The sequence below is a fragment of the Rhinoderma darwinii genome, chromosome 2 (genome assembly GCF_050947455.1).
Source record: "Rhinoderma darwinii isolate aRhiDar2 chromosome 2, aRhiDar2.hap1, whole genome shotgun sequence".
NCBI lineage: Eukaryota > Metazoa > Chordata > Amphibia > Anura > Rhinodermatidae > Rhinoderma > Rhinoderma darwinii.
In genome coordinates, this window is record NC_134688.1 from 297383927 (window position 1) to 297400643 (window position 16717).

General features: G+C 44.7%; 1 protein-coding gene across 1 annotated transcript in view; it reads right to left on the reverse strand.

Moving 5' to 3' along the window:
• IPO9 (importin 9) overlaps window positions 1-16717 on the reverse strand; it is a 105734-nt gene that overhangs the window by 37545 nt on the left and 51472 nt on the right. Inside the window, exons 8-12 of the mRNA XM_075853489.1 lie at window positions 13180-13280; window positions 12901-12959; window positions 12564-12712; window positions 12378-12476; window positions 12184-12290 (exon numbers count right to left, since the gene is read on the reverse strand). Coding sequence (XP_075709604.1) covers window positions 12184-12290; window positions 12378-12476; window positions 12564-12712; window positions 12901-12959; window positions 13180-13280 — 515 coding nt within the window. The remainder of the gene's footprint in view (window positions 1-12183; window positions 12291-12377; window positions 12477-12563; window positions 12713-12900; window positions 12960-13179; window positions 13281-16717) is intronic.

The window sequence follows — 16717 nt, forward strand, 5'->3', positions numbered from 1 at the left end:
CTGCGCATGTCCGGAAATCCCGCTACGCGTCGGGTATCCGGATGCGCGCTCCAGCATTTGGAGGCGGAAGTGGGGCTTTCCTCGCTTCCGGTCATGGCTCTGATCATGCGCCGTGAAGCATCGTTTGCCTCTTTCTGTGTCACACAGTATAAAAAGGCTTCAAGACACAGGACATACACACACATCTCCCCCTGAGGAAGCAATATCTGAGCGAAACGCGCGTTGGGGCATTTGTGCTGGAGCACGTATCGAACTATCACGGCAATTCAATATGGGTAAGCTCTGTTCAATACACTCTCTCTCCTATCAACCATGCTAGGAAGATACCCGATCGAGACGTTACATTTAGGTCTCAGATCTTTATAGAATAGTTCTCTCTCTATTGGGCTTTGTGTGATCTTGACTGAACGATCTGCAATTTTGACTACACCCTACAAGAGGGTTTTTGTTCTATCACATTTTGAGAGATTCTGTCTTTGCAATTATACAGCTTACCCAGATTTGCATATTTTTACTATCGATACTTGCTCTCTGAAACGTACTTTCTAGAGTCTTGTCCTGTAATATATGTTAATGTATACATATATTCTTTACTCAAATGTATTTTTATATATGTTACTAATAAAAAAAAATTTGTATGTTTAATATATCTTTGGCTACAAACTCTTCTTTTGTCTTCAATATAAATATATTAGTACACTTCTCTAAGCAGACCTAACGTTAGGTTCATAATTTACTGTTCCTGTACAACTTGAAACTAATATCACCTTTTCCCTTCCTCTTATGTACACCATCTCGTCTGGGATACTATCCCTGGTATCTCCAACTGACATCATCATCCCCATATGTATGTACATATTTATATAACTGGCTATTTCCAAATAAAGTACTCTTACCATATGGAGGAAAACCCAGACGCAGCTGACAATATGCAATGCGTCTGTACACACAGCGCATCGCTCAGCCTCTGCTGCGTTTTCGATGATGACAGCGGTCCTTTGAAACATCAAAATTCTATCACCTGATTTGACTATGGTGCGCATGCGCCTAGACCGATATTCGATTGGAACGACTGCTACGTCACTGAATAGGCCGGTCATTGTGTCAATCAAACACAACTAGGGTTTGTCCCTCTCCACAATTCCCATTGGCCGCTCACGGGGGATGACACACCTCAGTAGGTGTCCCCCCCCCACTATATTAGGAAGAGGAAATCGCACGCGCGGGTATTAGCCCCGAAATGATCCCCTGAGGACGCTGCTGAAGCAGTGAAACATGTCGGGGGGCTAGCGCTCTTAATAATCATTGCCGTGTTAGCCATTGCACCATACTACTGTGTGACAGAGGCTCTTCAAGCAGTCTGCAGCTGTTGACCATGCCTGCCACACTATAGTTCATGAGATCCTAACATACACCAGATCTGAAATGTAAGGCTAACCGACTCTGAACATTTTAATTTCATTCAATGTTGTACATTTATTTTCTCTCTGCTGCATCTTATTTCTAAACAAAATAATAAAAGTTATATTTTAATGAATGCAACAATTCAATAGCAGCTGGGAAATTGGGATTTTCTGTGCCTTTGCAAACCAATCTGTTCGCTTGATCTGACAAGTCCACCCCTCCCATGTACCTATTGTAGTCCAGGATGCAGTCTGGTTTGGGGGTCTCTGTTCTGGTACCTCGTACAGGTACATGGGTACTGGTGTGGCATCTCTCTTGTCTTGTACTTGACACACAATATGTTGCTGCTAGACTGTGCCCTGCTCTCCCTTCTTGTTTGCCCAAGCAGAGTCTTAGGGAGGCCTCTCAGATTTCTTCTAGCGGTGCCGCATGACTTCTGGAAACGAGGCCGTTGAAGAGTGGGACGCCGGTATAAAAATTATCCAGGTAGAGGTGGTGACCCTGGTCCAGCAGTGGGTGCACCAAATCCCACACAATTTTTGCATTAACTTCCAGGAAAGGGGGGGGGGGGAGCATTATGGGGGTTGACTACTGGTGTCCTTCCCTTTTTATATCCTAAATTTGTAGGTATACCCCGATGCACTCTCACATAGCTTATACATCTTCACGCCATACCTTGCCCTCTTACCCGGCAGGTACTCGCGGAATTGAACCCTCCCTTTAAAATCTACCATGGACTCTTCAATAGAAATACACTTCTCGGGGGTGTATGCTTGGGAAATCCGGGCACTGAAACGGTCTAATAGGGGTCTCCGTTTATACAAACGGTCAAAACTGGGGTAATCTCTGTGTGGGCGCTGCTCATTATCAGTATAATGGAAGAAGCAAAGTATTGCCTAATTTTATTTATTATTTTAGGTTCCAGTTCAGTTCTGAAGTTGCTTTGAGGGGCCTATATATTATAAACCCCTATGAAACACCCCATTTTAGAAACTAGACCCCTCAAAGTATTCACAACAGCATTTAGAAAGTTTATGAACCCTTTAGGTGTTTCACGGGAATTTAGAGCAAAGTAGAAGTGAAATTTACATTTTTTTTTTGTCAGAAAATCCTCTTTATACCATTTTTTTCTAAAACAAAAGGTTTTATCAGAGAAACGCAACTTAATACGTATTGCCCAGATGCTGCAGTTTTGAGAAATATTCCACATGTGGCCCTAGTGCGGTAATGGACTGAAGCACCGGACTCCGAAGCAAAGGCGCACCTAGTGGATTTTGAGGCCTCCTTTTTTATTACGCACCATGTCCGGTTTGAAGAGGTCTTGTGGTGCCAAAACAATGGAAAACCCCCAAAAGTGACGCCATTTTGGAAACTAGACCCCTTGAGGAATTCATTGCAGTTTTCTTGGGGTGCATGAGACGTTTTGATCAGTTTTTATTCTATTTTTAAGTGGCGTGGTGACTAAAAAACAGCAATTCTACTATTGTTATTTTATTATATTTTTTTTACAGCGTTCACCGTGCACTATAAATGACATTCACTTTATTCTGCGGGGCGATACGATTACGGCGATACCATATGTTTAAAAAAAACTATAATGTCTTATGGCGTTTGCACAATAAAATACTTTTTGTAAAAAAATCATTTACTTTTTGTGTTACCTTATTCTAAGCGCCAGAACTTTTTTATTTTTCCATCAATAAAGCCGTGCGAGGACTTATTTTTTGCGTAACGAACTGTAGTTTCGATCAGTACCATTTTTTATCTCTTTTTATTCCATTTTTTGGGAGGTGAAGTGACCAAACAATTGTGATTCTGGTACGGTTTATTATTATTTTACGGCATTCACTGCGCTGAATAAATAATGAAATAATTTTGTAGTTCAGGCCGTTACGGACGCAGCGATACAAATTATGTATAGTTTGTTTGTTTATATATTTTTATTAATAATAAAGGACTGATAAGGGAAACGGGGGGATTTTGAGTTTTAAAACTTATTTTCTTATTTTTACACATCTTTTTGTAACTTTTTTTTTACTTTATTACTTTGTCCCACTAGGGGACTTGAGGGCAGGAGGCCCTGATCGCAATTCTAACACACTGCACTACATGCGTAGTGCAGTGTATCAGAGCTGTCAGCTACTCACTGACAGCAAGCATAGTGGGTCCTGACTTGCTGTTCTATTATACCTATTTCTCGGCCTGACGAAGACGCATGTCCTGCATTGAAACGCGTTGCCCATCCCATGTTGCTCAAATAAATCAGCTTACCAGCACTTATCTGCCTTTTCTTCTCATTGAGGAGCGCTTTCCTAAAAAATATCCAGTTTTTAAAATATATATATTTTTTGAATATATAATCCCTAAAAGCATAAAATAGCCCTCACCCTTCATTTGTGATATTGCCGTACTCTGGAAAAATCATGTAACAAATTAAAAAATAAATAATAAATTAAGCCAAAACTACATATACTACATATTCTCTTTTTCTAATTCAATATTTATAACTCTGAAAACGCAAAACGAATTGTTTTCATTTTCCTGGACCAATTCTAATAAAATCTTAAACACGTATAGAGTCAAAATGTTTGCGACACCCCTAGATTTATTTGCATTAATTTGATAATTTGCATTGGGGCCCAGGAACTTCAAGTTACACCTCTGATTTAACGCCTTAAACACAATGTTATGGTTATGAAGATCTCTGCTTGGTGTTATTCAGTAGGAACGGAACATTAATTGTTTACTTCCAGAAAATAAAATTCTGTCCATGGTCATGTAATAGACACACAGGTGCTCGGTTCATTAGAAGACACAGCTCTGATAAACATAGTGTAACTGTGGGGGCGTGGCTTTGCGCGCAACGGGAGCAGTCGCATGACTTGAGAGCTCCGCTGTGGTCCCGTGCTATACTGATCCTGTTAATATCCTGATCGTTCCTTACCTTCACCATTACGTCCCGGAGATCCAGGCAGCAGTCGGGTGGTAAGAGCGGAGTCATGGGCCCCACGAGAGGCCAAAACGGCCACAGAAAAGTTGCAGAGCTTCGCCCGGGGAGAAACCCAAGATGGCGGCCGTGCTTCCCTGCAGCAGCGTTCAAAAGGCAGTGAGACGCCTGGAGGGACGGCCTCCTCTTCAGTGGTGGTGGAAGAGACGGAGCCGGAACCTACCCCGTCGGAGGTGATGAATAAACTCCTGGCAGCCATATCAGCATGCAAGACCTCGCTGACCGGTAAGATGGAGGAGGTGAAAATTGATATAGGCCTTATCAGGCAAGATATGCAGGCCTTGAGAGAACGAGTGACACATGTGGCAGATAGAGTGTCGGGGGTGGAAGACAGGACGGCAGCCATGCCACGTGCTATTTCTGACCTGGAATCCATGACTGAGCTATTAAAACAGAAAAAGGACGACCTGGAAAATAGGCTGCGCCGAAATAATATTCGGATAATAGGCATGCCTGAGAAATCGGGACATGATCCTACGTCAAGCCCGCCGTCTACAAGGAATTACGTATAATGGCGTCGCCATCTCCATATTCCCCGATTTCTCGGCTGATCTACAGAAGCGTAGAGCTACGTTCATGGCTGTGAAAAGGCGGCTGAGGGATCTCAATATACCATATTCCATGGCGTATCCTGCACGGCTGCGGGTAGTGGATTATGACCGTTCTATCTTTTTTAACTCTCCGGTGGAGGCCGACGACTGGGTGAGAGGAAAGAGATCGCCCCGCCGCGCGTGAGTCCTCTGGATGGTGAGGCTGGAAAGTGCCGGAATTTAAAGTGATCATTGGAGTTTCTCATGTGCCTGATGCAGGCTAAGGCTTCGGGTTGGTCTCCTGCGTTTAAGGATGGATGCCACTGTTACGGTGAACCCAGTTTGGAGGATTTATACGGTGGCTTGATAGTTCTGGAGGCCTTGAAAGGGGTTATTCTCATCCTCCCCATTTATTTTGGATTGACTGCCGGGACTGCCAATCCGTTCCCATTCTGCTTGAGGTACTTATCCTGTACTGGGAAGGAGTGAATCGGTTGATGTGAAGAATGGGCCTCAGTCGAGAGAAAGCAGGAGTGTTCCTGGTATCTGCCCAGAAAGCATTTGATGGTTCAATATTACTGATGTATAGCTTATACTGATGTTTGATTTATAGCTCTCCATAGCGAGTTTTTGGAAAGGGCTCATGATGCAATGTGGTGTGTGGGGATGCAGATAGGGAAGGATACTTTAATACTGCCTAATAGCATGGGGCCTTCCCCGCTACTCTTTAGTGCCACAAGGAGGGCATGTTTCGGCAATGGCCTATGTGTCATCTCGCATTGCCGATACAGTTCACTGTTTATATGTTAGTTCTGTCCATGTTTTTAATGCCGTATGTAGGCGGAATTATACTCATTTATGAATGCAAATGTCTAAGAGATCATATAGTACAACGAGGTGTGATAAAGGTCACCAGAGAACATATATTAGTATTATGCAGGAGCCGGGAGACAACTTCCCTCCGATGTAGACTTAGTTTCCGAGTCCACTAATGGCGTCCATACCGATCATGTCTTGGAACGTACGGGGGTTGGGCACCCCGCGGAAGAGGGTGGCCATTTTTGCATGTATCCGTAAATTCAATCCCTCTATAATATGTCTGCAAGAGACGCATTTAGTCCCAGATAAAATGAGATTATTGTGCAGACCTTGGATCCAATGGTCTTCGCACTCCTTTCATACGTCTTATTCCCGGGGGGGGGGGGGGGGGGTCTCTGTATTAGTTCACAAATCTCTAAGGTGGGAAGTGGTCAAACTTAAAGTGGATAAGGAAGGTAGATATGTGTTTATACATGCTTACATCGACACTATACCATTTGTATTACTGGGTCTATATGTTCCTCCCCCGGCGAATGCACAGATTTTACATGAGGCAGCTGCATTTGCTGCCGAATATCCGCAGGCTACGGTATTGGGTATGGGGGACCTCAATATGGTCTTGGTTCCCAGATGTAATAGATTCAGGGGGGAAGTGGACTCTGGCGCGGTACCGGTGGTTCCGAAATCGTTGAGCTTGCTGTTTCAAGAAATGGGTTGGATAGATATCTTCAGGTGTAGGCATCCGAATGCAAAGTTATACTCATGTCACTCTCTCGGTAGAAACTCCCTGTCCCGTATAGATTATATCTTTGGGAACACCCTAATGGTCCCTATGGTAACGGATATCTCTTATGAAACTAGGGGGGTGTCGGATCACTCTCCGGTGGTGGCGCGATTCAATCACCCAGGGCCTTTGAGAACTGGCAACTGGAAAATTCACCCATTTTGGCTCACCCTGATAGGGCCGCAAGATCGCATACCGGATCAATTAGAGGTTTTCGAAGATACTAATAGCTCGTGCGATAATTTAAATATTTTGTGGGATACCCTAAAGGCCTATCTGAGAGGGTGCTTGCGATCTACAATATCTTACATAAAACGTGAAGCGGCAAAGGAAGAGGGTCAGTTGGCGCATCAATGTAAAACAATGGAGGGCGAGTACATAGAGAACCCCTCGGAGGCAAACAAGCATGCATGGCTGACGGTGGGCTGCAGATACTTATTGTTGCTACAAGAAAAAGCTGATAGGAAATTATTTTTTGCTCAGCAAACCTACTTTGAATTGGGTAACCAATCTAGTAAATTGTTGGCTCATTTAATTCACCACAGCTCTCAGAGCTCAGCAATACTAAAGATTAAGGATGGTCAGGGACGAGACTTGACTGATACTCCCAGCATAGCTGCTCGCTTCACTCAATTCTATAGGGACTTATACTCCTCCCGGTCTACGTATGATTGGTCCGAGTGTATATCATATCTGGAAGATTTGAACTTTCCACAGTTGGATGTGGCAGGCAGGGACATGCTAGAACTTGACATTACGGAAGACGAGGTTCTACAGGCATTGAGGGATATGTCGAAGGGTAAGGCATCGAGGCCCGGATGGGGTTCCACTGGAGGTATACCTTCGTTATTCAGACCAGCTAATTTCCCCGCTATGCTCCATGTATTCTCACGCTCTGAGGGAGGGTAAACTCCCGGATAGTTTCTATGATGCCACGATTGTAGTGTTACTAAAGCCTGACAAAGACCCTAGAGAATGTAGTTCTTACCGACCTATCTCATTATTGAATCTAGATTACAAGCTACTTGCAAAGGTACTAGCAAATAGATTGAATAAGGTGATATTACAAATCATCCACCCGGATCAGTCGGGCTTTATGCCTGGAAGGTCCACTTCCGACAATATACGCAAGGTTCAAGTTTTGGCTCAAATAGGGGAGGCACTGAAGGAGGACTGGGCAATGGCATCTCTTGATGCGGCCAAGGACTTTGATTCCGTTGAGTGGGCATATTTGTTTGAAACGTTACAGAGGTTTGGTTTTGGCCCGACTTTCATTAAATGGATAGTAATCCTGTATAAGGACCCGAGGGTACAAATTTTGATTAATGGTGTAATGTCCCCCTATTTTCAGCTCCGTAGAGGTACTAGGCAGGGGTGCCCTCTCTTCCCGCTCTTGTTTGCAGTAGCTATTGAACCTTTGGCGATCGGTATCAGAACGCACCCAGAATATCAGGGAATAGTGTTGGGGGGAAGGGAGGAGACGATCAGTTTGTATGCAGACGATGTGATATTGTACATGTCATACCCGAGGGACACTTTGGGGCTATCTATTGAAATTCTGAACCAGTTCGGAAGATTTTCTGGCCTACACGTTAATTGGAATAAATCTTTTTTTATGGCTTTGAAGGGGGTAGGGTGGGCGGATGCGGAGTACGGTTTGCAGGTGGTGTCTTCCTTTAAATATCTAGGTATTATTATAAACCGAGACCATAGGCAGGACCGAATCACCAATATACTGCCTCTGTTGGATTATATCAAACTCAAGTTCAAGGTGTGGGGGGCCCTTCCATTGGCAGTGACGGGACGAGTAAACTTAATTAAAATGGTTATTCTGCCAAAATGTCTATATGTCCTGGAGCACAACGCCATACCAGTATATAAGGCTTTTTTTTAATCCCTTCATGCCTTATTCCCAGCCTTTATCTGGGGATCCAATAGATCCAAACTTAGTTTGTCTACCCTGCAGAGACCTAGGCATGCGGGAGGGATGGCATTGCCGGACCTGTTCATGTATTATCTAGCTGGGCAGCTGAGGTACCTGCAGCTATGGACAGGGCCGGATCCGTTACCAACGCGGGCACAGCACCTCGCTACATATTTGCATCTCACACATCTTTGGCCAGTGCTGGAAAGTTCCCCGGGAACTTATAAGGCAATGCTTCCAGTCCATAGGGTGGCAGTGCAGGCCTGGATGGCTGCCAAACAAATTTATGCATATGCGGATATACAGGTGGACATGCCACTGTGGGATAACCCCCTTCTTCCTCATCTAATGGAAGGGCAAGCCCCCCCCCCCCTTTCTGGTGTGGTTTTGAGGTGCGTAGAATTGGAGATGTGTATGTTGATAACGTCTTTAAATCCTTTACACAAATGCAAGAGGACTTCCAAATTCCTAGAGAAGGTTTCTATCGATAGCTGCAGCTGCGACATGCTCTCGCGAGTCAATACCCTAGGTCAGATCACGAATTCTCACGATTCCCTCTGATTGGTGTTTTTAGATCACAGGGCCCCCGGGGGCTGATCTCTGCTGCCTAAACTGCTCTTATAAATGCTAAACTGGCCAATGTCACATTACCGGTGAAGGATAAATGGGAGGGACTTATACCAGATCTGACGGGGGAGGAATGGGAGGATATACTCTCATCTCCTCTCTCGGTCTCACCGGCGGCAAATAACAAAATGATTCAATTATCCATAGTTCACCAGAGCTATCTCAAGCCGGTGAGATTGCACAGAATTGGCAGATACCCCAACACTGAATGCCATAGATGCCGTTTTCCCAGATCTGATTTCTGGCATATGATCTGGGATTGTCCAATGGTGGCCTCCTTTTGGGGGGATGTGATGGGAGTGGTTGAGGAAGTGGTGAAGCAGCCGATCCCCCTTTCACCAAAGGTTTGTCTATTTGGGGTGCTGACTGAAGATCAGTGGCCATTCCACCTGCGCATTCTTCTGCAAGAGGTATTGTTTATGGCAAGGAAAACCATCGCACTTCGGTGGATGGATCTGAGACCACCTAGGGTGGCAAAATGGAAAATCGCTGATCAATTCCATTATTCCATATGAGCGAGTTTTATATAAGAAAAGAGGGTGCATTAGTAAATTTTATAAAATATGGCAGAATTGGTCCCCATGCACTCCACATAGATTCACAGATCTGAGGGACCAGTTGTTGCAACCTTGAGGAGGGCTGATGGCATACGAGTGGTTACTTGCAGGACTTTTATATTTTGTCTGAAATAAATTGGAAATTGACCTTAAAATGTATGGTGTCCGCTGGGATGTCCTTATTGAAGATTAATATGTGATCTAAATATGTCATGACCTGTTAATTACTACTATGCCTCTATGTTCATGTAATGTATTATTACCTAAATGTGTTTCTTTGCTGTTCTTTACTACGGACATTTGTATTGTGCAATTTTTTCAATAAAACGAGTTTAACACCTTCCCGACCGCCCACTGTCTTTTGACGTCAGGGGGTGCAGGTGCTTAGTCTACAGAGACGTCTTTTGGCGTTGCTGTAGATCAGGCTGATGAGCGCTCGTGAGAGCTCTCATCCTCTAAGCAGGAGCTGTAACGTACAGCTCCTGATCTTAGAGCAGCCTCCTGAAAACAGCTGGAGTCGGCAAACATTCGGACCCCAGCTGTTTAACCCTTTGATTACCGCGGTCCGTGACCGCGGCAGCATCAAAGGGAATTCCCCTCTTTGATCGCATCACCGGGATTCCAGTGATGCAATCAAACAATGGGGAATCCCTCTGCAGTCAGCCCTGGGGACCTACAAAGGACCCCAGGGCTGTCTGTTCCGTGTGCCTGCTGTTCGGGCACACTATGTGCTGCCCGATCAGCAGCCTGTTTCATAGTGACACAGTGTAATGTATTAGCGTACAGAAGTATGCTAATACATTACAAGTAAAAAATAAAGTTACAAATAAAGTTATCCCTTGATGGGATTAAAAAAAAAAAAAAAGTAACAAAACAAATAAATAAATAAAAAAAGTCCCAAAAAGAGTCTTTATTTTGCATTAAATACATTTTATTGCCCCTACACTAAATAAAAACAAAAACCTACGCATATTAGGTATCTACACGACCGTAATAACCTGAAGAATTAATATAATGGGTTATTTAGCGTGATAAAAAAATAAACAAAAAAAACTATTCCGAGAATCGCTTTTTCCTATATTCACGCCGTAAAAAAATTTTTTTTTACCCCCAAACTGTGGGGAAAAAAAATTACTATTTCTCTCGCATAAAACAAGGCCTCATACAGCCACGTCAATGAAAAAATATAAAAGTTATGGCTGCTGAAACGCAGAGAGGCAAAAACAGAAAAATTGAGCTGGTCATGAAGGTCTTTTCAGGCCCGGTCATTAAGGGGTTAAAAAAAACAAAAACATAGTGTAACTGTAAGAGCCAGTTCACACAGTCTTTTTGATGCGGAAACCGTGTCGGAAAACGCGCCCAAAAACTTCCGAAAATGCCTCCCATTGATTTCAATGGGAGGCAAAGGCGTATTTTTGTCCTCTAGCGGAAAAACCGTCTCGCGGGAAAAATAAAAGACATGCCCTATCTTCGGGCGTTTACATCTCTGACCTCCCATTGACATCAAAGGGAGGCCGGGAAAGTTTATTTCGTGGCGGTTTTTTGGCCGCGGGAGAAAAACACAGCAAAAAACGCGGCAAACGGCGTGCACGCAGATCAAAATCTGCCTCAAAATTCCAGACGGAATTTTGAGGCAGAATTTTCTGCCTGCAAAAAACTGTGAACATAGACACACAGGTGCTGGGATCGTTAGGCTATCACATGACCATGAACAGAATTTGTATACACAAAGTAAATAATAAATGTTCCTACTCAAAAACAACATGCAGAGATCTTAAAAACTTGAGGAATTAATACAAAAAGCATATTGGAAAACTGTATAAGTTATTAATTATACAAAAAAAAAATTGCATTAACCCCTTAACGACATGCCACTTACATGTACGGGACAGGCGTTAAGGAGAAGTATGGAGCGGGCTCACGGGTTGAGCGCACTCCATACTGAGCGGGTATCGCGGCATCTAAGCAGTTAGAAAGAGGGGATCAATAAGAGACAAGAACAGTACAACTGTTTGTGTTTTATTAGTTTAGATTTTATCGGCCTATAAATGTGACTTAGATAACAATTAGACCACATTTTATTAGTGATCAATACAGAAATCTAGTTAATCCCAAAGACTTTAGCTTGCACCTGTACAGTATATTACCCTGTGTATGTTAAATAGATAGGCAGTTGCCAGGAAATATATGAATAAGCCCAAGCAACTAGCTGCTCGAAAAGACGGTCCCATTAGGGCTTATGGACGTCACCGGGGGTCCCCAGCTCGCAACCCCCTCTATGAGCCAGAACGGAGAGCGACCCTGTAAAAGCGGCTCCCGTTTTGCAGACTAGAGTCATCCATGTATTACATGCACGGCCATTCAGAGGGGCCATTAAGGTAAAACTTTAAGAACGTGGCATCTAAAGCAAATACATAGCATATATAAGAGCAAACACAATTTCAGTATTAAACGGAGTTCAATGGGCATCACTATTTCAAAATACTGTAGGGAGAGTAGAACAAAAATGCAATAAGTATTAAACAGCTTACCAATGCTCTACACCTTGACGCTTTATTTGTTCAGCTTCCAGGAAGTGACGAGTGGCTGCGGCGGCCAGTGCGACTGCACTTTCGTTCTGGAATTCACTAGAAACTGCCTGAAGACCAATGATAAAAAGTTTGTGTTTTGTGTTCTTTCACTATTTCGATATTCTGATAAATCGCACATTGATGTATTCACTCACCAGTAAAAGATCCTGAGCTGCTATGCGGACAGTGTAAGAAAATGTGTCGTCATCTTCATCCTCAACAAACTGCTGGGGATTTGCAGTCCAGACTTTTATCTATTTAAAAAAAAAAAAAAGAATAATTTTGTAGCCATTCCCTCTGATAGAGGTCACATGCATTAATTTCACGCGCATGCCTCTTACCTGCTCTTCCGTTATCTGCATGTAGAGGATAATGTAATAAATAAGTTCAGGCAGAGCTTTCTTCACAGTTCCTTTAAACTTGTTCTCCAGCAAGGTGTGCACAAATTCAAATATGCTAAAAACCAAGTTCTCGAAACCTAATACTTCACCTGTTGAAATGATGTTGGAAGAAATTACGTTTCTTTATGGAAAATGTTGTGTGTTAAATTTAGCACAAATAAAAGGAACAAGACCTGGTACAAAGAAATTGTGAGCCATCAGTAGAAAAATCAGCCATTTTTTCCAAAGCAGCAGATAATGCTCTACATCTTTTATATCAATTTATAAGTGCGCTTACCATCTGAATCCACAGGATCCTCGATTTCTTCTGTATCATTTACTTCAGTTCGAACATAAGTGCGCAAATAATTAAGGAAATCAATGTCTGTTTTTTTAATCTTGTTAAACGTACAATATATCGATCTACACAAAACTCAAAGCACAAACCCAGCTAAAATTCAAAGAACACAGGCTTGTTAGTGGTAAATACTATTGTAAGGGCTTGTAAACATAAAGCTAGTGAGTAAACTCCGTTTTTGTAATTTTGACAGGTCAAGATTTAGGAATATTAGGATATAAAGCTGCACTCTCTGTCAATGTATTCCATACTATCGGCAGAATCTGCTGCATTGAGGAAACCATGTGCTTAGGAAAGTTCTTAACCAGTGCAGTGACCGCCTAAAGACAAAAATAAAGCAATGTTACTGCAATAAAAAGCACAAGCAAATACAGAATACATACTCTCTCCACTTCTAAACACCAACATAGATACAGGATTGACTAATGCTCTATTTTAAAACAAGAATGTCGTAGTCCAGAGGTGGGACCATTGGTAGGCAGACACCTAAGATGCCATTGAGGGAGGAGGCGCAATTTATGCTCTGCTGACCGGGTCCCGCCCGTGCCCGAGTGTCGGCCGGTAAAATCTGCCATTTTGCCCGGCCGGTTTGCATAAAGTTTTGCATCCGTTCCGGGCAGATCTGGACAGTGACATCAGCGGCAACTCCTGAAGGGGAATCCCCATGTGTTCAGGGATTCCGCTTCAGGAGTTTCCCCTGATGTCACTGCCCAGATATGGACAGAGACATCAAGCGCTCTGTCCAGGAGCGGAATCCCCGAAAACACGGGGATTCCGCTCCTTCAAGGAGCTAAAGTGGGGCTAGCACATAGCAGAGCGGGGAGATACCTCCCTGCACTGCTATAGTGGCGTCGCTACAGTAGTAGCAGCCGCAGCAGCTGCTAGCGGCGCCATGGAAGGTGTCGCTGGGCCAGGGCGCTTTTAAAACAAGCAGGGGAAGGGAGCCAGCGCAGCGCTCCCTCCACCTGCTGTACACCCCGGCCCTGCCACACAGTGTGCAGCGATGCCATTCGTCCGTATGGCATCAACTCCTCCTCCTCACATGCACTCTGCGCTGATAGGAGATAGAGCGCAAGCGACGGAAAACCCGGCCATCACTCGGAACAAATTCCAGTGATAGCCGTGTATTACCCGGCCCCATAGACTTCTATGGGAGCCGGGCGGGCGGGTACCCAGCCGAAAATAGAGCATGTCCTATTTTTTGACGGCCGGTTTTCCAGGCCGTCAAAAAATCGGTCGTGTGAATAGCCCCATTAGGGGTCTATTATTCCTAATGCAGCCGGGTGCCGGCCGATTTATGAACGGCCGGCACCCGGCCGGGAAACCCTGTCGTGTGAATGAGGCCTAAGATTTCTTAGTGCAACCAATTGGACACTAGGACCAAGCTGCTGCTGATACTGTAGGTGCTGGGCATGGATAAGCACATCCTTTTAGTGCACAAGTGGCAATTTAATGCATGGTACAGTATGAATGGTAATGAAGGCTGTATTCACACAAGGCAGATTTGTTGCACAAATATCTTCAACTATCTCATTCTTCTGAAATTCTTGCATAGCTGCAGAAAACGCCCATTCAGATGTATGGAAAAGATTTTCAGTCGCAGACATTTCTGCAACAAATCTATTGTGTGTAAATATCACAATTGTTCGGCAGACTGCCATCATGCTGAAATTCACAGACCAAGGGGGAAGGCACATTATTAAAACCCTGCCTAGGGCACCAGGAGAGTTTGCCCTGCGCATGCCTTAGATTTCTTGTCAAAAATACTGGAGCAGACAGGACTCCTTTATAAGTCAATGCTATCTGGTAGGATTATTGGTCATAACTCAGATGTGAACGTAACCAATGATGCCAGTGTGAACAGAGCCTAATATGTGTTCATGCAGTTGTTTTGCTATGGCAACACACAATCCACGGCTGGTCCAAAACTTAAATGTTTGCAAGATATTTTTGCACCTTTGTTCTCTCAGTTACAAAAGTGAATAACTGCCTTTCTGAGCCTCATTTAGTTAGAACAAAAATAATGTAGACCATTGTGTTAGGCGGGATTCACACGACCGGGTCGGGTCCGAGCCCGAGTGCCGGCCGGTAAAATCGGCCATTCTGCCCGGCCGGTTTGCATAAAGTTATGCATCCGTGCCGGGCCGGGCAGATCCGGACAGTGACATCAGCGGCAGCTCCTGAAGGGGAATCCCCATGTGTTCGGGGATTCCGCTTCAGGAGTTTCCCCTGATGTCACTGCCCAGATATGGACAGAGACATCAAGCGCTCTGTCCAGGAGCGGAATCCCCGAACACACGGAGATTCCGCTCCTTCAAGGAGCTAAAGTGCGGCTAGCACATAGCAGAGCGGGGAGATACCTCCCCGCTCTGCTATAGTGGCGTCGCTGCAGTAGTAGCAGCCGCAGCAGCTGCTGCTACTAGCGGCGCCATCTAAGGTGTCGCCGAGCCAGGGTGCTTTTAACAAGCAGGGGAAGGGAGCCAGCGCAGCGCTCCCTCCACCTGCTGTACACCCCGGCCCTGCAACACAGTGTGCAGCGATGCCATTCGTCAGAATGGCATCAACTCCTCCTCCTCACATGCACTCTGCGCTGTGAGGAGGAGGAGATAGAGCGCAAGCGCCGGGAAACCCGGCCATCACTCGGAACACATTCCGGTGATGGCCGTGTAATACCCGGCCCCATAGACTTCTATGGGAGCCGGGCGGCCGGGTGTCCGGGCAAAGATAGAGCATGTCCTATTTTTTGACGGCCGGATTTTCCGGCCGTCAAAAAATCGGTCGTGTGAATAGCCCCATTAGGGGTCTATCATTCCTAATGCAGCCGGGTGCCGGCCGATTTATGAACGGCCGGCACCCGGACGGGAAACCCTGCCGTGTGAATGAGGCCTTAGAATTACAGAATACTCCACTTGTTTGGAAATTCGACAGGCTCTAAATCATGATAAACATCAAACAAAAATATGGTCCAATGATCCAACAACATCTACAGGCCCCGATCCATATAACATGAATTGCAAGAGCTTGTTAAACATGTTCAGGAATAGTAGAGGTGAGCAGTGATTGGCCACTGCTTATGTGAAGATCGTAAATGCACTGGGAGATGACTGAATTCGTAAAATAAAAAAAATACTAATAATACGGGCATAACTACTATGGACTTTTCATTAATTCATCCAAATAACCTTTAACCCCTCAGCGACGAGCAACTGATATATCCGTATTCGTTCCCGCATAGCAACGTGTACCCTGCCAGTGTACCCACGCGATCAGTGGCAGGAGCACGGCTGTTATACACAGCCTGGCTCCTGCCCCAACTGCCGGAATCGAAGCGCGCTCTGATTCCTGCAGTTTAACTCATTAGATGCCGCTGTCAATAGCGACAGCGGAATCTAATGTGTTTGACAGAGGGAGGGAGCTCCCTTTGTCACGACAACGGCGCCCCCGCAAAGAAATCGCGGGGCGCTGTCGGGTTTCCATGGCAGCCAGGGGCCTAACAAAGGCCCCCAGGTCTGCCTTCAGCAACTGCCTATTAGGCCGTGCCTCTGGCATGGCCTAATAGATTGCCTGTCAGTTTACACTGACCGGCAACAGGCAATAATGCTTTGGTATACTAAAGCATTACATAAGCGATCAGCATAATCGCATGGTGAAGTCCTCTAGTGGGACTAAAAAAAAAGAAATAAAAAAGGCTATGTTCACACTGCTTATTTTCAGCCGTTTTTCGGGCTGTAAACCCGGCACATCATGGAGCGGGGAT